The sequence below is a fragment of the Coturnix japonica genome, chromosome Z (genome assembly GCF_054131305.1).
Source record: "Coturnix japonica strain WE chromosome Z, WE-NBRP24, whole genome shotgun sequence".
In the NCBI taxonomy this organism is placed as follows: domain Eukaryota; kingdom Metazoa; phylum Chordata; class Aves; order Galliformes; family Phasianidae; genus Coturnix; species Coturnix japonica.
The window spans coordinates 41,181,034-41,206,513 of record NC_140702.1 but is presented as its reverse complement, the minus strand read 5'-3'; the positions used below and the strand labels follow the sequence as shown (position 1 = coordinate 41,206,513).

Here is a 25,480-nt window from a genome sequence, read left to right as displayed (position 1 = left end):
GCTAATAAACAAGATGTACAGACTATTGGCATTATGAATGCTACTGAAATTTTTGCTCAAAACTTCTGATTTTTTTATGGCAATTTGATTGACAATTCAAAAAACCTCAGTTTTTAACCTTTTTTATTTAGCAGAAGTTTGGACACTCAAATGAAGCGGAAGCTTTTTCATTGTACTTGCATGAATATATAGATGCATATATATATGTGTGTGTGTGTTTATATATATATGTATATATGTGTGTGTGTATAAACATATTTATATATATTTAAATCTGCCCTGTGTGATAGCTGTGGGAGTAGGTAGTGTGCAGTTTTAGAGCATAGTTAAATGTAGCTTTAAAACTTCCACACCATACAGAACATTAATAGGGTTCATTTCTATCAGCCAGGAAAGAAAAAGTGAATGTGACCAAACATGATTGCACTGCTACAGGAATACTCAAACAAAAGTAGAATGCCTATAAGACTATGATGCATCGTTCTATAAATAAGAGTTAGAAAAAGGGAACTGGATATCTTAGCAGGGAAGGAAAATCTGAAATGGTTTGGGACTGAGCTCAGAAACTAACAATTATACAATTGTTTGAGTTGTCTTGCATTATGAATAGATAATTAAATGAAAATGCTGACCTGATTGAATTATATACCAGCAATGAATTGACCTTTTAAAAATGAATTGTGTGATGCAGTAGATGGGTACCCAGCTTGTTTTTTCTCAGATTCGGGAGTTTTGGTTGATAAATAATGATGTTTGTGCAATCGCAGTATCTTATCAGGACAATGGAATAGCAGAAATGCACTTTCTCAGCTCGTAGTTGCTTGATGCTGGAGATGGTTGCTTCCAGCGTTTGATTTGCTGTTCTGGTGTAGGTGCGGGTAGTAGGAGTGTTCAGAAACAGTAGCAGTAGGTTTATCACCAAAGTTGAGTAAAAATTGTAATCTTCCCTCTAGATCACACAATGAATATAATGTTTGTTCTTTTTCTTTCAAATTCTTTATTTTAAGATGCAAGTGTAAAAGTTATACCTGGACTACACAGGGTGACTGATTCTGAAGTCGGACACTTTGGTTACAGCAACTGTATTTGTTTTTCACAGTTAAGCAAAGAAAAAGTCATTTACATTAGTTGGCATAATATAACACTGTTTAGAGCTATTGAGTTCCGTTGAGCTCTACATCAAAACTAGATCCAAATAAGAATAAACTTCTTCTTTTTTTTTTATTTTTTATTTTTAATGATTGCCTAGTAAAAAGTGTCCTGCTGCATTTTTGGTTCATGCACAAACTGCTTGTGTGTTTTGTTTCTCAGACTGTGTGTGTGTGGGCAGTGGGCATATTAAGGAAGAGGCAGCACAGAAACAATGCAAACAGAAAGTTCTGGAGAGTTTGCAGGTAAAGTGAATGGGAGTGATTAAGTCAGATAACCTCTAGAGCTATTTTGGATTAGGAGAACTGAAAGTTTAGTGACTCTTCTGTTGCATTACTGTTTTGTAGTGTGTACAGAGAACAAGTCATAGAATCATAGAATGGCCTGGGTTGAAAAGGACCATAATGATCACCTAGTTTCAACCCCTCTGCCATGGGCAGGGTCACCAACCACTAGAGCGTATTATATACATGCTCTCTGTCATATACAGCATGTTGTTTTGTGCTGTGCGAAAGTCCAGGAAACTGAAGAAAAACAGGACACATACAGACAGGAAAATGACAGTTTACATGCTACATGCACAGGTGTTATTCATGTAGCTGTAGCTGCTTTTTGCCTAGATTAATTAGATTAGTTTTGATCTTCAACTGAAATTACTTTGTTTTCATCTTTTTATGTCCTGAAACATTTCTTTGTTATTGAAAAGAGGCGGTAGGGAAAACCTCTTCATTGCAAGACTGAATGTGTGCCAAGCTGGGAGGTGAGGTTTGTGCTTTTCTTTAGAACCCTGCTGTGCCTGTGGGAGAGTAAGTTAATATTTCCAGGGTATGTCTGCTGAGTAATGCTGTGTGTCCTAGAACACTTGCAAAAAACAACTTCTGTTGTTCCTCTGAAGTTAACATGAAAAGAAAACAGAAAAAAAGAAAAAGACTTTCATGGGAAAAATACTTGTTCCCAAAGTGCTGTTATTTCTCAACAGGCAGAAATTGCTTTCTGAAAAAAACGAAGGAAATAATTTCAGCATTTTTGCTCTTTTTTTTTTTTTTAAAGGAAATGGGATATGTTTTCTCTGAAATGGCAATTTTATATTTCAGTTGAAGCTGTTCTCTGCATAGACTTTGAACAATTGGTTGCTTCCTGCTGGGGGAAACACTGGAACAATTGCAGCATGGTTTCAGTGGGATAATGACAGAACTGTTGCTGGGCGTAAGGTACTTTGGAAGAGGACGTGCTCCAGGAAGAGATCTAAGCTGTATTTCTATGAGTTTTTAGGTTTTTAGTGTAGCCTGTTGTGTACTTTTTTTGTTGTTATTGTTGTTCTCAGTGTGTCCGATTTTTTTTTTCCCTTGTGATGGTGACCTGCTCGGGTGTCTGCTTTTACATTCACCCCCTTGAACAGCTACCATCAGACAGCTGTTGAAAACATACTTGTGGGAAAAGCATCGTAGTTTATAAGAAACCATATCATCCTAGCTTCTAGGTACTGAACTGAAAGGAATAACTGTCATTCTTACTGGCAGAGGTCACAGGTTTCCAGCGCAATGAAAAATTGCATCTTTGTGACTGAGGTCCATTAGAATCTTGATTTTGCTGATGATATACTACCAGAAAGTATGCAAGTGCACTGTTACTGCACTACTTCTGCTTGGGTCAAAAGTAGGCTGAAATAAAAAGCTTTACTCTGAAAACAAGGCTATATTTTTCCTTTTTTTGTAGTTAGTGTTGCAGTGTTGTGTTTCTAACTTAAGATACAACTGTCATTTTGTACTGGCTCAAGATCTTTAGAATTTTTCTGCTACTCATTTCCATGGGGTGTTGGTGGTGTCGTTAAGTGACATGTGTGGTTTATCTCCAGAGTCCCAGGCAATTCTCTTTTTTTAGAATAAAAAACCTCTTGGGGAACTTATATGCACGCATACATATATATGGGTCAGGTCAGGCCAGATAGGAATCTGAGCACCAGATCTAGCTGTCAGCTGCTGGGGAGTTGGACTAGATGGCTTTTACAGGTCCCCTCCAACTCACATAATTCTGTGACTCTATATTGAAATCACAGAAATGCCAACATAGTCTAATAAATAAATAGTAAACCTAGCTCTTCACAGCAATAGCGCCATACCGAGTGCAAAAGTGACAGTCTGAAGTTGCGCTTAGAACAATGGCTCTGCTTTTCTGTACAGGTGCAATGTGTGGGCCTCTGTTACAGGGTCACTGCACCACCTAGTGGCTCTGCATGTTAACTGAGCGTACGGCTCACAGTGCATCTGGGCGCTGTCATTTGCCAGCCCGTGTGGGTTGTCGACATTTTGCAGAAACAACTTGTCAGCTTGATTTCCACGAACCTTCTAAAGATGCTCGTTTGTGTTGAAACCTTCGTGAGCCTGAGCAGAAGAAATCCTCTTAGGAAAACAAATTAACAAAAATATGTGGAGTATTTATTGACTACTTGTAAGGTGACTTGAATTTAGAATACTTTTGAAAAAACAAACAAACCAACAAACCTGTTTCTTCCCCTCCCCCCCTCTCCCTCCCCCCCCCCCTTTTTTTTTTGTCACCTGAAAGTGTTTGGCCTTTCTGAAACTCTTCAGTGTAATCAGTAAATGTTAGGCTTTAAACTAATACATAGTTTTCCTGTGTATTGGCATTGACATATAAAAGGCCCCAGGAAAAACAGTAATTTATTTCTTTTTCCAAATGAGACTGATGCATGCATTGCACAGACACTTGTATGTAGAATCTCCCTAGTTTTGTTTAGGAGTTTATAGTTTTCAAAAGGCAACTACTTTTGAATTTCAAAATGCACAACTTGTCAAAGCTCTGGATCAGTCAAGGTGTTGTGCATATATCTAACCTTCCCCATCTCCTTTGGATTTTTTATGTTTAATAAAAAATATCTACTGGAAGATCTGTGGTGGTGTAGTGTGCGTGTTAATTGCAGGGCAACAGTAAAAATGGGACCTGGATGTGTTCATTGCTTAGAATTTCCACTAGCCTGATGAACAGTGCTATTGTCCTTGGTCTCTTCAGTTCAGAAGTAGCACTGAATTCTAGTTCAGGTTTCAGTCTGGAGGGCATTTGGAGTGTTGGTAACACAAGAAGTGTGGAAATGAATGCAAGTTCTGTGACTTCAGAACCTTTTCCCCCATCTGTTAGCTGAGCAAAACTTTCAGAGAGTGAGAAAGTTTGTTCTTGTTTTCCTGTTTCAGGTGCTGGTTTTGATATGAGACTTTCCTTTGATAGACAAGGAGGAAGTCTGTGTGTGTTCTTCCTTTCCCAATGTTTTGGTGGGTAGGCTATTGAGTTGAAGTTCAGAGGCCTGAACCATTCTGCAGCTGTCTAACTTTGGGTTCAGATATTTTTGAAGGAGTAAAGCAAAATCCATAATGAAATATTGCTGAGAACAGTGTAAAGTAATGGCTGTGGGCATTGCTGTCATACTGGCTTCAGACTGTTTCTGAAAGCAATAATGTCAAAAAACTTTATACCATCAGTGGACATTTTTCATTTGATAGTTTTAAAAGTTTTCATTCAACTTAAGAAGTAGAGATTGCGCTTTGAATGTCTGGAATAGGCTTGTGGTACTCATATGGTGTTTGCCAGTGCTTCTGCAGGCAGAATTTACAAACTGTAACATGTGAATAGTGTATATTTTCAATACAATATGATTAAGAAAAACTTTTCAAGTCAGTTTTATTTTGTTTCATACAATCACAAAATGGCTGTGGTGGGAAGGTGGATCCATGGGTCCATTTTGTCCAAGCTCATTGCTCAAGCAGAGCACCCAGAGTAGATTGCCCAGGACCATGTCCTTCTAAAGATCTCCATGGAGGAGACTGCAGCTTCTCTGGGCAGGCTGTGCCAGTGCTCCCTTTCATGCATGGTGGAAAAAGTATTTTCAGATGTTAGGAGGAGACCTCTTGTGTTTCGGTTTCTGCCTGTTGCCTCTTGTCTGTGCATTGAATTCTACTGAGTGCAGCATGATTTCATCCCCTTTGGACCCTCTTTTCAGTTGTTTATATATACCCATGTATAAGATCTCTACTGAGCACCCTCTCCTCCAGGCTGAACAGTCCCAGTTTGTAGGTTTTTTACACTGGTGCTTGCTTATCTCTTGTGAAAACCTCCAGGATGGAAACCTGTGAGGTTGGCATAAAAAGCAGTAAAAGGAGAGAGTCTTGCAGGATAATCCTCTTTTGGCTTGAAGTTGTGAAAATAAGCATGTAATGTTTCAGCACAGAATCTTGAAGGCTGCGTTGCACAATGTGAGACCTTTTGCTTTATCAACCATGACATTAATATTAAAGTTAACACTCCCCTGTATGCTAATGAGCTGTAAGAAGAATATACTAAACATATATGACTATAGTATTCAACTGTTCACCCAAATCGTATCAAATATCAAGCCAGGGAGGAAAACAGTTTAAGTTTAGGATATAAAGGAAAATATCTTGGTAAGGAAACCAAATGGAGAAGGGAAGGGAAGGGAAGCAAGGTAGAGAATGGAAAAGATATTGAAGGAGAGAAGAGTGATGAGAGAAAAGGAATTGCCACCTTCTGCTGACTCAGCAACTTCACCAGTTTTCTGTCATCAGCATTTTTCTGAGGATGCACTCAGTCTGATTGTCCAGATCATTAAAGTGTTAAATAGGACTAGACCCAGTACTGACCCCTGGGGTACTCTGCTTGTTACTGGCTTCTAGCTGCTGACCGTTGTCCTCTGGGTCCAGCCATTAATCTGCTGCTGGACAGAGCTGAGCCAAAAGCAAAGCTGGTTATACCTCAGAGGTAATGTATTTGAGAGAGGCTAAAACACTACACAGAGGCACTGAGAAAGAGCAGTAAATAAATGTGAGAGAAGCAGCCCTGCAAGCACCATAGTTAGTCCAATAGGAGCTGCAGGTGCAGAACAAGCTCCCTGCAGCCCAGGAAGGGCCCATGGAGGAGCAGGCTGTACTTCTGGAGCCTGGGGGTGTCATGCAGAGCAGATCCCTGTGTGCAGCCATAGAGGAGCCTATGATGTGGCAGTAGACAAAGCCTGAAGGAGGCTAGAGGCCCTGCAGGAGAAGCTTTGGGCTGAAGCTGCAACCCATGGAGAGGAGCTCACTGTGGGACGGGAGGACTGAAAGGACCCATGCTGGAGAAATTCACCCCTGAACGATGGGCCCTGTGGTGCAGAGTCACATTGGAGCAGTGCTTGGAGAGCTGCAGTCTGTGGGAAGCCCACTCAGGGTCACATTGGGAAGGATGGCATCCTGTGGGAGGGATTCTATGTGGAGCAGGGAAAAGGAGTGGCCATGAAAGAGCAACAGCGACAAGCACTATGACCTGACTGCAGCCGCCATTGCCTTTTTTCCTGCACGGCCTGGGATGAGGTAGTAAAGGACAGGGTTGAGGAGGGAGGGTGTTTTTGTTTGCTTTTAGTTCTCACTGCTTTAATCTGTTAGTAATAAAGAATAAATTAACCTTCCCACACTGAGTCTGTTTTGCCCATGACGGTAAGTGGTGAGTGATCTTCTTATCCATAATGTTGAGCTTTTTTTCATTATATTTTCTCCACCTGTTCCTCTGTGGAGGGATAGTGAGATAATGTCCATCAGCAGCACAACAATGCTTCCTTCCTATCTTTTTTCTAGATAACCCTTATCTTAAGATTACAACATCTAAATGTGTTTTTGTAAAAATATGCCTTGTAAGAAATACAATAATACACATGTTGTGCATGCTTCACTTGTTACAAATGAACTTACTATATACCCTATTGCAAAGTACATTTTTGTAATCTGGGAGAAAGTGAAGGCCTTGCAGAGAAGAAGGGAAGAAAGGCTGACCACCACGAGACAGCATAGTTGTGGATCACACACACAACATGAGACTTTACTTCCCAAAACCCGAAGGTAGAGCACAAAGAGAAATGAGGCAGATTAAGAATGAAATGCGCTGGATATTAGATTGGATATTACAAAAAGCTTCTAATCCAAAGCAGCGATAACTAATTGACAGGGGCTGCCAGGGGAGGTGATGGAATCACCATCACTGGGGGTGTTCCAGAAAGGGATACAGATGTGGCAGGTAAATGGTTGGAACAGATGATCTTAGAGATCTTTTCCAGCTTTGGTGATTCCACGATTCTCTTAATAGGCTTTAACCAGAAAGGAAAGAATTGTTGCACTGCTTCTTTCCACATGAAAGAATTTTTCTTGAAAGAATGTCACTTCAGTGCTGAACTGTAGGTATTCTTGTATGTATGGTAAGTGACAGGGCTTGCTTTTTTTTCCTGCATCCCGATACATACCCATCTTGCTTATAGCAGCCATCTTAATTTTACTCAAATGTGAAAGTAGAACTGATGATCCTGAATACAGAGTATCTTTTAGTGCGGAGTTGTACATTTTCTGTGTTTCTCTTTCATAACTAGGTGGAAAAAGAGAGTTTGTGCCTTGGTGAAGAGCAATTGAGAGTTACTCCAAGTGGTTATTATTTCCAAAACATTTTCTATCACTTCTCTTACTTTAATATGAGCCATTCACTGTTGTAGGATGGCTGTTTTCATATCATGTCTTGGGTTGGAGGGGACCTTAAAGATCATTAATTCCAATCCCTTGCTGTGGGCAGGACTGCCCCCCTACCAGCTCAGGCTGTCCAGGGCACCATCCAGCTTGGCCATGAACACCTCCAGGGATGGGTCAACATGGCTTCTTTGAACAACTGCTCTATTGGCTTTATTATACATGGATAAATAGTTTTTCTCATCTTTCTAGATTCTGGTCATATATCTTCCTTACCATATGCAGATACTTAATGAGAATAACTAAGTTGGAGCCTTCTTACTTCAAAGTGGCCTGAATGGCAATCCTTACTACATGGGGAGAAACCTGGTGAAAGTGCCATTCCTTTACAGATATTGTGGTAATTTGTTTACTGTGGTAACTACAAACATTTGGTAGGCTCTGGTTACCCTGTTTATGTTACATGCTTCTTTTTGTAATCATCTTTTATAATCTACAGCCTTTGAGGCCTTGTATGCTGCGAACATATCAAAACAGCTGTGATACGTCTCCACCTGTCTGCTCTTATCACACACTGTTCCCAGAATGTTGTGAAGTTTTGAAGTTGCTCTGAGGAATTTTCTGGAGGCTCACTTTCTTTCTCCTCTAACACCGCTATTTCTTTTTAGGACAGATCATCTTGGTTAGTTTTTAGTTTATTTTTTGTCCCTGCAGGAATCACAGACTCTTCACTGTCTGAACAGAGAACCAAGGTGTGGTTTTCAAAATAAAGTGCTGGTTACATAATTAAATGCAAGTACCATGGATGTGCTTGGCCAATGTTTGGCTTTTTTTTTTTTTGAAAAGGATTAAAAATAGCTTTCCATCTTACTTAGTAGAGTTAAAATGAAGGATTCTTATCCTACAGAAATTGTTTTTCCCCAAAATGAAATGCAAATGCAAGAGTCTGCAGCTTTCTCTTAACTCACTGGTCTCTTGACTGCTGCTGTCATGACTATACAAGAAAAATTGCATACACTTGTGGTGATATTTCTGGACTGCTACGTTTTTATTTATTCCCGTTATTTTTTTAAGTGTTGCTAGAGAAAATCCACCTGCTTTCTCTTTTTCTTTTAGAGGAGAGAACAGACCAAATCCAAGGAAGAAGAGTTGTCATAAATACTTCAACTTATGATGAATGTTTTCCCATTTTTCTTTACCACATTTTCCCTGTCTGGAAATGGGAATGTTTGTTTCATGATACGTTTTTAATTGTCAGGGCACTGAAGAGAACAGGAGAGCAAGGACAGGGATAGAGGCATCTCCAGTACATCTTTATATTTGTTCCTTCTTATTACCACTTTTCTTTAAATAAATAGATGAAAATGTGGTTTTAGAAGTTGTGAGTGTGTCTGTTCTGCAGAATAATTATTTTCCTTTAGAGACATTAGTGAAGATTATCCACTGTTTTGACCAGGCTCCAGTGCCAAGTCCTCCAACCATACAGGTTCTCTGCCAGCCCAGCCAGGGCTGCTGAACTGCGCAAACCTGCATGTGATCCAGTTCTGCTGGCTACTGCAAGAAATTGCCAGAGATTGGCAGGATGATAGTTGAAACATAGGGTGTTGAATTCAGTCTTGTGAGGGAAAATCCTTAAACTCCAGGTTTCTCAATTGAATGTTGTTTAGCTTCAACAGTTAGAACTATCCATCTTGGGAAGAAATGCAACTTGTGGATGGGCTTTTTCACTTAGCATTGCATACTGCCCTGTGTATTGCTATGTGTTCCTGTCTGTTTCACATTTTAAACAGCCTGTGAGACTTGCATGAAGTCTGGGGGAAAACTCTGGTCGAATTTTAAGCTCACATCATTTGTATGGGTTAGATGGAAGTGATAGCTTGACATATTTTCCAGTAAGGTCATCTTTCAGGCTATATGATCAGCTTATTACCAAAATTTTACTTCCTGTGCAATCAAACATCTAACCACTACTCATGGTTATGAGCAAGTTGTTTCTCTTTTTCTTGCTTGCTAGAGTCATATCCCCAGGATATTTTTAAATGTAACTCCTGGAAGTGTTTAAATGTAATTATACATGTGCAGGTGAAGGAATTACTCGCATGCTTACAATTACTTCTGCCTAAGGACTTCCTGGGTCCAGTAGTTAAATTGTTGAGACTTGATAGAGGCTGTTAAACACAGTTTAAAATGTGCAAAATAACGGAGTCAAGTGGTAATTCTTACTATAATGTGTTATATGTCTGTCAGAGTGTAAATTTCAAGTAAGCATCCTTATGCTTCTCTGTGCCTTTTTCTTTGAAGTTGCTAGTGCCCTGTTTCTTTAAAGTTTCAGATATGTTCGTGATGGGAGGGAACCAAAATGTGCTTGTAAAAAGAGTAACTTGCTATGTTTTGATCTGTTTCTGACACTTAAAATAACAGCTATTCCTATTATTTTTAAAATCAAGGATGTAGTCTTTTTTTTTTCTTTTTTGTTTTCCCTGGGGCCTCTTACAGCGAGAGTTACTGAAACTCTGAGTAGATTTCCCTGCTGTGGTTTTGATGCATTTCTGTGTGAAACGGACGGCAGGATTTGTTCTAGTATGTAGGCCACTATTGTATTAGAATTACATAACCGTGTGGAGTGGTAGAAACAGATGAAAAGACCAGGATGCACGGCGTCCCCGAACAGATCATATCCCGTGACAATGAAGACAGCGCAAGCTCTGCAGAGAATGTGGTCACATGCGGTCAAAAAGTTGAGGATTTTAAGGGGGCACGTGAGTTGCTTTTTGTTGCATCTTGCTCTGGGTCTTTCCTCCCTCCCCTGTGTGGCTTGTGTCTCCTTCCCCCCTCCAGCTCACTTTCACAGCCCAATAACTGTGGTGGCAGGTCTTCTGGAGGTGGTTTTCTGAAAGAAGCTGCCTGAGGCTATCTCTCAGTTGCAAGTAATTGCATAAATCGCGGATGACTGTCAGTGGGAGTTGCTGCTTGTAGCGCACAGATGATTTTAGTACTTTGAATTGTTTCCTGACACGGATTCTGTTAAGCGGTCTGCGTTGGCCATGTAGAAAGTGCCTGCCGTTTTGGTGTTCAGAATTAGGCAGATTTAAGCAAATCCTGACTGCGCTGCTCTCATTAGGAATGGACTGACTTTAGTCACTAGTGAATTCAGACTAGCTAATGACAGTTACTTGTACTTCCTGCAGCAATCCTGCAGCAATGCTGCTGTCTGTGTAAAACCTTGAAAAGCAGTTACTAACAGTAACTGTTGCTGTAACAGTAACACTGCTGTTTCCCCTGTCTTTCTTTCTCCTGCGTTTCTGTGTGTGATCTTGCATTGAAATGGCAATTGTACAAGGGACATCCAGGCTGTTCAGATCCTTTCTTGTTTCCCTAGAGACAAAGAGCGAAGAAATTGGCTGGGGTGATGGGAGTTTTTTGTAACCCATCACTTGATGCAGACAGAGGACAGTCATGTCATTGGGCATGGAATACAGGAATTTTGTTATTCTCGTGGAGACTTTTAATCATAGTTTTATAAGTCCGTGGCTGGTGATTTTTAGCATTTGTAGTCTTTTCCTCCCATTCAGTCTCCCCCAGTAAACTGTCCTTGTTGGTTAGTATCGTGGCAATGGCATACAGCGGTATTTTTTTATAATGTTAAAGGGATTATTGCTGAGAGATTTGAGGGAGTACAGATGTGTTTTTTGCCTTGCAGGCTTCCAAGGTGACCATTCAGTTCTCTGAACTGTGTTGCAGATCCTGAATGGCTTTATCAGTATGGCAGAGCTGGTCCTGCTGTCGTGGTAATTATGTTGCACAAAATCAGCTTTGCAAGTACATAATGTACTTTCCTTCACTAATATGGTATACAGCAACTGGGAGTCAGTTTCCCAAGGACCAGTTTCTGAAAGCGTATTAATTACAAATTTAAAAGTGAATTATTTAAGTGTCTTTTATTTAATGGTTACTAACAGTTCCAGACTAAAAAGCCCCTGGCCTTCCCCTCCTCCACATTTACACAGAACGTGTGTGAAGATCGTAACAGATATTTTAAGGAATATTTTCTGGGCACAGATGAGATGATGCTGTTGTCTTGACATCCTACAGGATCATAACTGTAGTGTCTGTAGGCAGTAGTTTCTTTTCCTTTCCTATTGTTTGTTTTTGTGACCAGATATCACAAGACTTGTTTGTCAGAGCAAATAAACTTACCTGTGTTGGGTTTCTACACTTACGTTTGCTACATGATGCGTCTCTTATCTCATGTGCAAGGTTTTACTCCACAATTCACTAGAGCCATCGTTTTGGTGAAGGAAATTCCTGTAAGCTCAGTTTTTTCCTCCCCACAGATCCTCTCTTAGTCTCTTTACTCTCCTTAGTCTCTTTTCTGCAGCATTGCATTGAACAAGGAGTCATTTCTCAGATGATCCTTTTTGCAGATAGAATATCAGAAGGCTTGATGTTAGGGTTGCTGGAAGAGCAGGGTGTGCGTGCTGCCTTCCGGCCCATAAGGGCAGTCTGCCTGCCTTACTTTTGTAAGTAAGCCAGCCTCAGCAGTGTGTTGGGCTGGTAAGTAGCATTGGTAAGGACTGCAGGCAGTGTAAATTGAATTTAAATAATGTTCTTGCCACATACATAAGTTATTTGGGCTTGTATGCAGTAAGAGAGAGAAAAGATTTTCCATCTACCTGTCCACAAAATCTGAACCCAGCTGCTTGTCCTTTAAATGTTACCAATCATCCTCTTATTTCTAAAATTCTCTTCAGTGAAGCCGACTGTAATATAAATGACACAGAGGCCTTTCTTTAGTAGAGACCACAGAGCTTGAAGATACCATATAGAAAAGTAGGATAGAAATGATATAAATTAGTGTCAGTAGTAGCTAAACTATCAGTTTTCATACATGCCAGACAAGCAACCCAAGTAATTTCGTTTCTCACAGCAGCTCAGAATAAAACATGCAGATAAGGAGATTTTTTTCTTTTTTTAGTCTACAGGAGATCTCTGTGTAAGGGAATTTGCGTAGTGAGATGGTTGACTGTCAGCTTGCTGAAAGGTTAGGCATGTAAATTGCTAAAGTGGGAATATCAGAGAAAATAATTTCACCATATGCTTCATCAGACACAGTAACTCTCTGACAATAGACATGGACATTTTAATAGGAAGTTAGAAATGCTGATCATTCTAGACAGGTTTATGGGTACTTACGTTAATTTCAATTTAAGTCATTCTCTGAACAGATCTGCTAAATGTGTTTTCAGTTTGACTCAGAGAGTCCTAGAAACTGGGTAGCATTGTCCATTTTGGAGGAGAAAAGTATTGGTGCACATTTAATGTTGTTTGGTGTTGTGAACTTCCTGATAAGAATGCTGAGTGTCGTGCATCTTCCTGCAGGAACTCTGAGCAGAATTTAAGATTTGTTCCATTTTGTGGTGTTTGAAACTTCCACTGGAAGAATACATTATGGGGTTCTCTGCATTTGAGAAGCAGCATCCATGGCTTGCCAAGTAGCTATTGACTGCCCGAATACATTTGCTCTGGAAAAATGAGGGATGCTTTACAGCATAGGCATATCCATCGTGTGTTACATCTCATCCATTTTTTAGAGGAGCGCAGTCACCAGTAATCCTTTTAAAGCCGTTCAGAGGACAATTAAGTCAAAACTAAGCTTCTAATAAGACTTCTGCTTCCCCAGGAAACTCATATCTTACCAAGAAAAATGTCTACTTTCAGCAGTAAAAACAAACCTGTGACTTCAGCATGCATGCACATTCTTGTGAAGAACCTGGATTTTTCTTTTGCAAATGAATGCTCTTGTTTTGAATTGGAAAGTTTTCAGTGTCGAATGCTGTTGTTCATTTTTTTTCTCCTCGTTTCAAGGCCAGGCAGTGAAGGAGCTAGCTGTATGATGCACCACTACTGAGTGGCTATGTTGTGTTTTATTTTAAGTTGTGCTGTTGCAAAGATTTCAGGTTATATCACGACCCATTCAGGATCAGTTTATAGTGGAAATGTGGAGAGGGAGAAAAAAGGAAATATAAACATCTTAGAAGTGTCATAGAAATGTGTATACCTGTGCTATACAGAGATACACTGTTTTTCTGTAAAGTAAAATTTTAGCTGGGGAATCTAAATATTCAGTTGTATAGCTCAGTGGATTTAGAATTTGGTCAAATTCATGTGAACAAGAAGAAAGATCTGAAGGCTTACTGGTTTATAAGATCTCAGTTCCAACTTCTGATGTTGTGATGTGCTAGACTGGAGAGATACTCAGTTTGTGTTCTTTGAATCAGGGTTATGTCGTGGTAGTGTGATTTGAATTAATTGCTTGTACTAAATGAAGCTTTTCCAGAAAACTGGAATGAACAGTTGAATCAGTGAAATTAGAAGGAATTCTATCAACCTGAACCCTTCAGATACTTTTTCCATTTTTAAGTAAACCATCATTAAGTGAAATGCACGTGTCTTGTACTAACTATACCAAATGCTTGTAATAAATGTATTATGTTTACATCTGTGTTTTAATGGGGTATTTCACAGTCTAGGTAGTTGTATGCTTTTGGTTTTACTGATTGGTTTCTGTGTGCAACAGGCCCCAGGCATGGAAGAGCTGATATGGGAACAGTACACTGTGACCTTACAAAAGGTGAGTGCCTGTTAATATTTTTTGCATTTCAGATATACTAGTACTGCTGATATCTAAATATATTTCACAATAAATGTTATTAGCATATCTGAGCCAAGAGCATGATTAATGTGTTGTACAAATTAGATATGTTTTCCATTTCAAAGCTTAATTGCGAGTTACTCATACTATAATGTGTCTCTTAAATGTTAAGAATAAATTAAATTAACTGTTTAAGTGCTGTTTACTTTTATTTAGCCTTTGCAACAGTGGTCTAATGTACTACACAACAACCACATAGCAAAATTCATCACTGAATAACCTTAAAAACAAAGCAGATGGCTTTATCTTGCAGTTGTGATTAATGTTTAAGCTTTGTAAGTATCACTGAACACATTTCTACTGATCTGTTTGTATATACTTTCATGTCAAACAGTGTAGAATTTAGTGGTAAAGAACTTCATCTAAATTTCTATAATGTGCAAGCTACAAGTGTTGCTTTAATTTTTAAGAAAAACTGAAGTTATGTTGGTATATTACAAGATCTTTTGAGTTAAACAAAGTCTGTCTCTTGCTTGTGAGTTCCGAAAGGGCTAAGCCACCACCGTACAGTGTGGGATATGTTGCTTGACAGTGGTGATAGTCTTCCCAGCTGTTTGGTGATCTGTGTTCAGTGAGCAGGCTGTTCTGTGCTATTAATGTTTTTCATATGTTCTGCATTGAAATGAACTCAATGACCTGAGGTAAAACAGTCACCTCGCCTACATAACTGACTTTATGGTTGAATTTCTGAGATAGATCGTTTTTTGTGTTGCAGACATGGACAAGGGAAACACTGCAGAAGATCTTAGTTCTTGAAATTTCATTTTTCGGGTATTGAGTTCCTTGCACATGTGCATTACATCTGTAATTCAGATATGGCTTTTTGCCATTTGAACAGTATGAGCCATGGACTTCGCTGTTTCAGGCACTACCATGGAGTTCTGCAATTAGTTTTAATTCTGTATTGTTTTGGCTTGAAGCACCAGTCTCCTCCTGTAATGCTAGGTGCAGTAAGTGTGAAGCTTTATTAGTTCCTTGAAGAAACAGCCTCTTAATATTGACGTTAATGGAGTGCAAGCTGGCATGTGATTAAATACACATGGAAGTGGAAGAAGTACCACTTTAATCTGGTGAATTATTTCATGTGTAAGTTAATTAAAATGTTCCTGTGGCATAACTTGTATGTGTATATATACATATTTATTTTTAGGAACTGAAGGTCTTTATTGAGTAGCTAATGGCATTCAACCCATGTGTTTAATAAAATATATGGTTTTGTGCACATGTTCTTGTCTACAGTTAAGTTATGCTAACATTCCGGGTTTAGTGTTACAGGCACGATTCCTTTGGATCTTGTTAAGTACTTCCTTGATTTTTTTGAATGCCAAGCTTGACCATTTGCATTCTGGCATTTCTATGAGAGCAGGTTCAACCTAAATTACATAGAGTATAAAATTCACAAGTACTTCAGCTCACTGTTTGTAGGCCGCCACAGTCTTGTTTAGCCTGGTTGAGGAATAAGTAGTTATGAAAGGATAGCTGTTAATAAAGATGACATAATAGAAATGCTGATCTGATTTCCTAAGCATCACTAACAAAATAGGGCCATATATCCAACAATAGCTTTGGCATGAATACATAGTGGGACAGTGTAGCAAAATGGAGGCTAAATTAGTGAATAGTCTGCTTAATTAATAACTGTTGCTGGGATGAAGTTTAATGAGTGTAAGTGCTGGATTATGCACCTGGTTCAGGGCATCCCTGGGGTGTATGTACAGACTGGGAAATTGGAGAGATTTCCTGCACAAAACCTGCTGGAGTTCAAGAAGCACTTGGAGAGTGCTTTTAGAAACGTGGCTTGAATTTTGAGTGATCCTGTGTAGAGGCAGGATTTGAACTCATTGTCCTTGTGAGTCCCTTCCAACTTCGTGTGTTCTGTGCAAACTGAGGATCTGGAACATGGGAACATGTCACCTTGCTACATGGATTTATAAATCCATTCCTTTTTAAATCTAGAGGTATTGTGTGTTTCTGCAACTGCTCATGCAACTTTTGTGTTTGGAATAATGTCTAATAGAGTGCTATCATAGGAATATTCATGTTACTCTTATTTCTGTCTGTCAAAATGTCTGCTGGTAACACTGAGTTTTGTTATATTTGTTTTTGTTTCCAAGGATTCAAAACGAGGATTTGGGATTGCTGTTTCTGGTGGCAGAGATAACCCACATTTTGAGAATGGTGAAACCTCAATAGTCATTTCAGATGTTCTCCCAGGTGGCCCAGCAGATGGATTACTTCAGTAAGCAATTTGTTATTTCTTTGTCTGCTATATTTTTAGGAGCATGGCTTTAGAACTCTTAAAACCTTCAATGAGTTGTGGTTGATATCTTGGTGATTTAGTCCAACTGAGATTTCTTGATAGCCTAGATGACTGTTTTAAATGGAAACAAAAATCAAACCAAAACAACACCTGGGGTTGTTATTCTTTGCTGTTTTCTAAGAAAATAAAATTTCAGTACTGTTGAAAAGCTTTTATGGTCAGCTGTGTCTCCCATAGGACTGTGTGTCTTTTAAAGAAACAACAGAAATACTTAGCATCTCAAAACATTCTTCCTGTTCTTCTTCCAAAAAAAGTGTTTCCTGGTCAGTCATTAGTTTTCACGAGAATGGCTTAAATCAGGTAGCCTAATGGTGAGTCTCAACCCTTAACGTACTGGAAGTGATAACAGCAGAGGAAAGAGAAACAGAATTCTTTGCTAAATGTTATTTTGAAAGAAATAAAGGCTTTCCAGTGTCCTTTAGATTACATCTTCCTTGATGAGACAACTTTTATTGCGGAGAAGTATTTTTAAATCAGTAGGCTGAGATAAACAGTTTCCAGTCCACTACTGATTGGATTTTCATCCTAGAATATCTAAGTTTAGAAGAATGATGAGGTTGCAGAGAAATTCAAAAGAGAGGGTTTTGGCCATTTTTTCAAACTGAAATTTGGCAAGATAATGGAAAGGCTTTCACATAGAAGTGGTTTTGAAGGGCTAGATAAGAGGAATATTGCAGAACCAAAAATAGTATATTCTTTCAGTAAAAGGAATTGGAAAGGTATGAAAAGAGGCACAAAAGTCACTCAGGAGCTAGAGAAAATGCATTACAAATAGAAGCTCAAAGTATATAATCTTCTTATTTTAAAAGGAGATTGTGATGTGACTTGATTACATCGAAAATAATTGGTACTAAGAATTTCTTTTATCTAGCTGAAAAAAAGGTACAGTAGCTAATACTTGCTTGAACTGATGCTTCATAAGGTTAGTAACTGAGGTAACACCAGAAAAAAAACTAATAAGAGGAGTTGTGATTTTTTTTAATCTCTTGCACTTTGTAGATTGGAAATGCCTTTTGAGAAGATATTTTTTTAATTTATCGTGTATTATGTGTTTTCTGTGGGTACCTAAGTCCTAATGGTCTGTTTGACAGGCAGAAAGCTAGAAAAGTTGAATTTATAATCTCTTTTCACCTGAGCAGATTTGTCTGTTTTGCTTTGTTTGGGGTTTTTGCCTTTTTTGTTTGTTAATTTTTTGTTTTGTTTTTCTGTTGAAAGTCAGTTTGGTTTGGTTTTCACCAGTGTAGCTCTTCCAGAATAGATGGAGCTTGAATGCCAGTCTTTCAGAAGAGTGTGCAAGAGTGTCTTTTTGTTTAGATGTGCATGAGTACTATTGTGTGCAGCAGTTTGAAGCTATCTTGAATATTTGCATGTGAAAACAATTCTACCATTAGGTGTGAAAGACGATGAGATATGAAAAACTTAATAAATAAATGGTAGAATATCATTAATATTCTTAAAACAAAAGAAATCAAAGCCTGCCTTGAAGTTATGTCAGTTTACCAAAGCAGGACGTAATAATACTCATACAGAATTATGCTATTCTACCCAAACTCTGCTTATCAAACATACTGAAAACTTCTTGTATCAGTCTCAGGTATTACAGTGTCTGTCCAACAAGTACTGTTCTTAAGAAAAAAATATTGTTAAAGTGAATGAAATCCTTTGATCCATCTTTCTCCTCATTCCTTGGGGGGTTAGTAGGGAAGGGTTTTCTTCTGGTGTTTTTATGAAGACTTCGCTTAAATACTTTCCTCTTTTCCCCCACTTTTTCAGAGAAAATGACCGTGTGGTGATAGTTAATGGGACCCCAATGGAAAATGTTCCACATTCTTTTGCAGTGCAGCAGCTTAGGAAAAGTGGAAAAGTGGCCACCATTGTAAGTATGCTATGAATATATTCACTCTACAGTGGTATTTGCCTCTGTGATTCGTTAATCAAGATTTTGGTTTTCCTCTATGAAATGGACTTCAAATGCTTAAAGCAAAGCAAGCCTCTGCCAAATTTACAGGTGAATAAACAGAGTTTTTGTTTTAGTTTGTCCAGGTGAAGGGGATTGAAGTTAACTTTGTGACACTGTTATTTATCTTATTGTAAAACTGGGCATAAAATTTGTTTTCATTCTTCAGTTTTACTGACTAGTAAGTGCTAGTTGGACAAAATAAAATAAAGAAAATGAAGTCCAGCATACACAGACTTGCTGTTCAAACTGGCTTTCTTTGGGAGATTCATCTAGAGTTGTTTTGAAAGGGGCTGTCACACTTTCAGTAGCATACTTGCTGCAGAGCTGAAAAAATATGGTTACTGATGTGTTTTTTGTGATTCATTTTTGTGTGTGTGTTTTTAATTCTTCTGATTTTTATGCTTCCAGTTAATAAGTACTTCTTCTGCACATCAAAATAATCTTTTACTTCTTATTTTATAAAGACTAACTTCAGTTGTTGTAACTACAGCACTGCAGTATTTCAGCGTTTTGAGGTTCTTTATTGTTCCCCAGCTCTGATCAAAGTCTGAAGAGCTTTTCATATGTCAAATGTCAATTTCTGACTATTGGAGTTGCTTTTTTTTGTTTCATTTTGCACTGAACAGGTTGTGAAAAGACCACGGAAAGTGCAGGCTGCTGCTTTGAGGAGAAGCCCCTCTCTTGACTATGAGGACAGAGCTTTAGATGTAATGGATGACCATGGAGAATTTGATGGCAAAAGTGCTCGAAGTGGCTACAGTGAAAGAAGCTGGCGTAGTGGCAATGGAGGGCGCAGTCAAAGCTGGGGAAACAGCCTGGATCAGAGCTATAGAGATGATCAAGACAGAGAGCACAACCGAAGCAGAGATCGTAGTAGGGACCATAGCTACAGCCGTGATCGAAGTCGTGGTAGGAGCACCGATAGGAGCTTGGATCAAGACTATGGCAGAGATCGGAGCAGGGGAAGAAGTGTTGACAGGGATGGTAGCTATGGACAGGACTACAGAGGAGACTACAGTCCAGCCAGTTACAGACATGGATCTCAACCTGATCCTAGATATGGGAGGGAGGTGAGGAGCCTAAGTCGAGACAGGCTTCATTCTCGTAGTCCTTCACCTGAAATGCGCCATCAGCATGAGTACCTGGGACCACAGGACCAGAATGGACCTATCAGTGTTCTCTTAACAAAAGGCAAACATAATGAAGGTAGGTGTTGGAGGGGTGGGATTGACTTTCATGTAATGTTTGTCAAGGACCAGGAAGGGTACCTAAATGTTCGCTGCTTTAGAATTTACATAGAGCTTTTTCACTCGTTGTTTAAGTTGTTCTTATGTTCTTTCAGTTTGTTTTCAGATGTTTTTGTTGGTCGTTTTTTTTCCTAGCACTTTGGACTTTGCATTTGAACAAATAACTGTTCACCCACATTATTTGAGTCTTTTTTGGCCTCTGTGTCCTTTGGTTTTCTGTTTCCTCTTCCCTATTCTTCTAAATGTAGTTTGAAGCATGGATATGATTATGACTGAGATTATACTTGTTGTATCTATAAAAAGGGTAGTTACAATGAGTGAAGAGTAGACTCCTCTGTTAATGGTGCATTTGATTTTCTTATGCTGAAGGAAATAAGTGGTTCCAAGAATTGGTTGGTTCTAAATACTTCAGAATGTTGCTGATGGATACTGAAACAGCAACAACTGAAATAGCCTCTTTTTTTTTTTTTTGTGGAGTGTTGGAATGCATAGATGAAGACCAAAAGTGTGATCTTTTAATGAGCAGTGAAGTAAAGACACTTGTGTTGTAAAGCCTATCTGAGATTAGATAATGCACATTTTTTAATTGTTTTTTGTTTGTTTGTTTGTTGTAGATGTTGTTGTTTTAACTTTAAAATGCACCTGTTTTGAGAATTTTCTGTCTATGTAAGCTTTGTATGCACTACACTCTTCTTGTAACTCTGGCGAGGATCATTTTCCCCTCTTTCTGTTTTTCCCATGCATATAATGTTTCTACTTCTAAACATAACGCAGATAATTATCCAGATAAGGAGGAATATCAGATAACTTCAAGAAGTTTTATATGTAGCTAGTATTTCCTTAATACTTCCTGCCATTCATATATATACTCTGCAGTTTCTCTGATGTGTGGTTCTGTCCTTTTGTGCTCAAAGACATGATTTTTATAAAATCAGTGTTAACTTTTATTTCCCACCTTCCCCTCCATTTGCCCAAAACAAAGGAGACAACTTATTTGGTTGTTATAGATAGGAAAGGGCCACCATAAAGCAAACAGTAAGAGAACTAGCTCTTCTCTTAGTCTTGTTGTCACTGTTCCTTGCCTTTCTATGCCATACAAACTATGATACAGAGAAAATGTAGTCCAGTGTGTTTATGAGCATGTCCAGAACAAAAACATCATTTCACTTCTGAAGGTTCAGGCTAATGATCTGTCTGTCATTGTTTTCAGACTGCTGATTGTTCATATAGGTGGGACAGCACTGAAATAAAAGAGTCTGGGGTTAAGTTTGTGTACTGAGTTCCTATTTCTTATTTTTCTCATAGTGTAATGTTACTTGTACACAGCATTGTTTAAAAAAAATGTATTCTTGTTCATTATCTAAGCTACAGTGGGTTATTTATCTGATTCTAGAATACGGTCTCCGACTTGGAAGTCAGATCTTCATAAAAGAAATGACCAGTACTGGCCTAGCAACCAAAGATGGCAACCTTCATGAAGGGGATATCATTCTTAAGGTGTGTTGTGGTTAAACTACTATCAGTGTAGCAAGTACTTGTTTAAAATGATTTATTTGGAGTATGTTATGTTATAGTAAAGTTCAGGATTGAACTTTAGTGCAGTATGGAATTTTATTATTTACTTGATACCTTTTTGTATCCAGATCAATGGTACAGTGACAGAGAACATGTCTTTAGCTGATGCCCGAAAATTGATTGAGAAGTCTCGGGGAAAGCTCCAGCTGGTTGTCCTCAGGGACAGAAAGCAGACCCTGCTCAACATTCCGTCATTGAATGACAGTGACTCAGAAATGGATGGTGAGGTTTAATTTGGATGAAAAGTTCTTCTCTCTGCACAGAGATAAATTGGAGCTTACAGTGTTTTGCTGTGATACAGTGGCACTAGGTTTTAAAACACAAAACTAGCAAAAAACTGCACACACAACTGAATACTGGTCAAATGAGCATCAAGCCAGCTTTTTTTTAGGTGAAAGAAGAATTCTGTATTAATCATGCAATTATTTATTGGGCAGAGGCAGAGACAGAAAAAGTAATAATGGTCAGGCAAAATAATGGTCTGTTATTTTATTTCCCATACCAAAGAAGTTGGTTACTTTAATAAAAGTCTTTAATATTAAAATTGTGTGAACTGATCTTTTCTTCGGAGGACATTAACATTCATCATGGAATTCGTTAGAAAAGTGTTCAGGACGAGGATGTGAAGTCTCCAGGAGAAATAGTTTCAATTTCCAGTATCCTCACAAGTGAACTCTGACAGTGCAGGAGCTATATTTCACAATATGATCTCACTTTGGGAAGGCCTCAGGACATCGGGGGTGTAGGATGTTACATTACTTGGCGCAAGATATTTCTCAGTTATCAGCATAGGCTATATAGTGCTTCATCGGTTGTACTGTAATGGCTGAAGTGTGGCTCAAATCTGAAGGCTACTCTGCTTTGTCACTGAGAAGCACTAAAGAGGATGGTTAATGTAGTCTTCTGTTTCTCCAGCAGAACTCAAATTAATGCTAGCTAATCTAGGAGTGGTATGGTGATAATAGTTGTGTGCTCTTTCTCAAAAGTTGTGTGAAGACTTCTTGAAGTATTTTTGAGTGGAGAGAGGGCAAGTGCTAAAAAGCATACGGCACCTATGGAATCCTAGTCAAATCCAAACACCATACATCGAAGGGAAATAGACTTGAAGATTCTACATATGTGTAAAATCTTTAGTAAACAAATGTGGTAATTATATTTACAGACAATATAAGAATTTTTTTGTTTGTTGCTGTTTTTATAGAGATTTCTGGTTTCATTTATATATATATATTTTGTTTTTGTAGATATTTCTGAAATAGAGTCAAATAGATCGTTCTCCCCTCAAGATGACAGGTTACATCATTCTGATCTGGATTCACATTCATCCAATGAAAAGCTGAAAGAGAAAACAAAGTAAGAAGTGTTATTTCCTAGTATTCTGCTTATCAAGGGAGTGCTTAAAATATATATATATTGTTAACTGTTTTTACTGTATTCTTTCATTTTTTTTGTGCTCAATTTAGTGTGAAAGATGATCCATCCAATAGGATGTCCAGGATGGGAGCAATGCCTACACCATTTAAATCAACTGGCGATATTGCTACAACTGCTGTCACTGTTGTAGATGCAAACAAAGAGCCAAAGTACCAAGATGATGTAGCAGGTCAGAGCTGAAGTTCCCATTATAGTGTTTTCTGCAATTTTTTTTCTCCTCCTGACTACAGAAAGTCTGTTCCCCCAGTCAGTTACATCCACAAGTCTAGCATAGTCTTCCTGTTAATCCCATCCTGGTGTGCAGATGAGATCTGTCTTTGCTTTGTGGTATAGAGGAAGAGAAAACATCTGAGATTACCTGAAGGTAGTTGTCCATTGGAATTACCACTGCAAAAAGCATTTACTTACCTAGATGCTACCTAGTAGCCTCATACTCTAAGTAGACAGGAACAGCTATTTCTGATGTCTGATTTGTCTTGTCTGAACAAAGAGTTCCATATCCTCCTGATGATAGGTTTTTTTCCCACAAGAATTAAGGGAAAACAAAGAAACAACTAAAAATAAAGTAAATCAGTTCTAGGCAAAAAATGGTAAGCATTTAAATTAGTATTAATCTTTGGCATGGGGCAGTTGAGCTGCAATCTGATCACTAAAAATTGCTGCCAGTTGAACTTTTTTTATAGCTTAGTAACTTCCACTGACATTTTTTTTTTTTTCATACAGTGTCTCAGCCAAAAGCAGTTACAAGAACAATTCTTAAACCCAGCCCTGAAGATGAAGCAATATATGGGTAAGGAGGCATGTTCCCTGTTCTTTTGCTCTCAGTGCTTTCATGGCTTGCATGTAGCTATGGGTTGCATGTGTTTGGAATTTTTGTATGTTTGGAGTGATGCTCCTTTTAAAGTTTAATACCAAAATCACAGGCCTTCTAACCATATACATGTGGGAAAAAGATTAGTTTTAAAAGTATTTGTATGGAAGATATAGATTTATTTTATGCCTGGATGATGTAACAGCACCCTGTGCTTCTGCTCATTCATAGGAATTTAGACAGTGGTGTGTTTTCATTCCCTATTTTACACTTAGGGGTAGCTTTTGGAGTTCTGTGTCCCTTTTATGGTTCTCAAGGCCAAGAAAAGACATACACACACTGGAGTAAATCTAGCTGGGGCACATCAAGAGAGTCAATGTATGGCACACAAGAAGAGACTAACAGAGTGGAGGTTGTCAAGCCTGAAGAAGAGAAAACAGAAGGCAGTCTTGATTCCAACTACCTAATGATTACATGCAGAGAAAGTAGAGCCCCTCTTCTTAGAGGGGGACAGTGATAGGATGAAGAGCAACAGACACAAGCTGGAATATAGATAAGTCTGGCTTGGTATAAAAAGAGAAACTTTGCTGTGAGGTTGGTTAACCACTTGAACAGTTTTCCCATGTGTCTTGTGGTATCTCTACCACCAGTTATACCCAGAAGCATAGTAGATCAACACAGCTGCTTTGAGCACAGGTCCATTCTACACTGTGTAAATCTATGGATTGTATATAATATATTTTACATCTCTTCATTATTTTATACTTAGAAAAGTCAGTGCTCCCCTTTCCCTTACAAAAGACAATGCTCCCCTTTCCCTTATATTAAGATACTAAGAGAACATTCCCTATTTGGGAACAAGTCTGTTGGAAACAAAGGCCAGCCATACAAGCTGAAAAATTCTATACAGAAGTTTGCATCTTTTCTTCAAACTCAAACCTGTGAAACCTGTGCAGTCCGTATTGCCATTTTGTATCTGCTCTGAATGAAGAAAAACGTATTGCTTGCGAAATTTGTGGAGGTAGGGAGGCTGGCAGTTTTTGTTGTTGCTGTTGTTGTTGTTTTTATCTGGTACTGTTGTTGCCTTAAGAATTAAGATACTAAATGTTGTAAACAATATTAGTATGAAATCGGTATTCATATTCTCTTTGACTGTTCCCAAAAACAAAAATTAAAGGAAGAGGAGCACTAAGCTTGTAAGGGAAAGCCTAAACGTTGTGCATCTTGAGGTCTTTTTCTCAAATAGATTCTCTTCTCAGATCTTCCCTGGGCTTGGACCTTGCCTGTGTTGTCACTGATGTACAAATTAATCAAGTGATTATTTTCATGAAGGGGAATTTATAATACAGGCTTAGGGTATTAGTGAGAAAGGCTGACAGATAAATACTGTCCTCTGTGTTGGAAGGTCATTCAGGCATACAGCTTTTCTGACAGGAAAAAAGCTGAACCTAATTCGGTGGCCTCTTCTCTTCTGAAATATGAAAAGTATGACAGTTAATGGTAGAATATATTTTGAAGTATTTGTCAGTACAAGTAAGCAAAAGCTCCATGTGCTCCAATAAGTGTTAAACTGCAAAGAAACTGTCGTTTGTTTGACCGTTCTTTGGTGCTTGGAGGAAAAAACTATGAGTGGGATTACTCATTACTCAGGCTGTTCTCTTACAAACAAAATTTTTAAAATAGCTACTTATGAGACAGAAGGTCCAGTAGGTAGAAATTATTCAGGATGTCAGAAACCAAGAATTTGTTTCCTCTCTGTCTCTTTC

At 38.5% G+C, this 25,480-nt stretch overlaps 1 protein-coding gene across 8 annotated transcripts in view; it reads left to right on the top strand.

Annotated features, from left to right (window-relative positions):
• TJP2 (tight junction protein 2) overlaps positions 1–25,480 on the top strand; it is a 70,738-nt gene that overhangs the window by 34,019 nt on the left and 11,239 nt on the right. For 7 of the 8 annotated variants that reach the window (XM_085528247.1, XM_085528246.1, XM_085528243.1 and 4 more), the window contains 9 exons: positions 14,233–14,286; positions 16,482–16,606; positions 18,461–18,563; positions 19,274–19,853; positions 21,288–21,391; positions 21,538–21,691; positions 22,714–22,822; positions 22,933–23,072; positions 23,627–23,693. In XM_085528247.1, coding sequence (XP_085384373.1) covers positions 14,242–14,286; positions 16,482–16,606; positions 18,461–18,563; positions 19,274–19,853; positions 21,288–21,391; positions 21,538–21,691; positions 22,714–22,822; positions 22,933–23,072; positions 23,627–23,693 — 1,427 coding nt within the window. In that variant the 5' untranslated portion in view covers positions 14,233–14,241. Of the gene's footprint in view, positions 1–10,275; positions 10,415–14,232; positions 14,287–16,481; positions 16,607–18,460; positions 18,564–19,273; positions 19,854–21,287; positions 21,392–21,537; positions 21,692–22,713; positions 22,823–22,932; positions 23,073–23,626; positions 23,694–25,480 lie in introns of those variants that run through there. The other variant, XM_015849076.3, reaches the window with a different exon arrangement.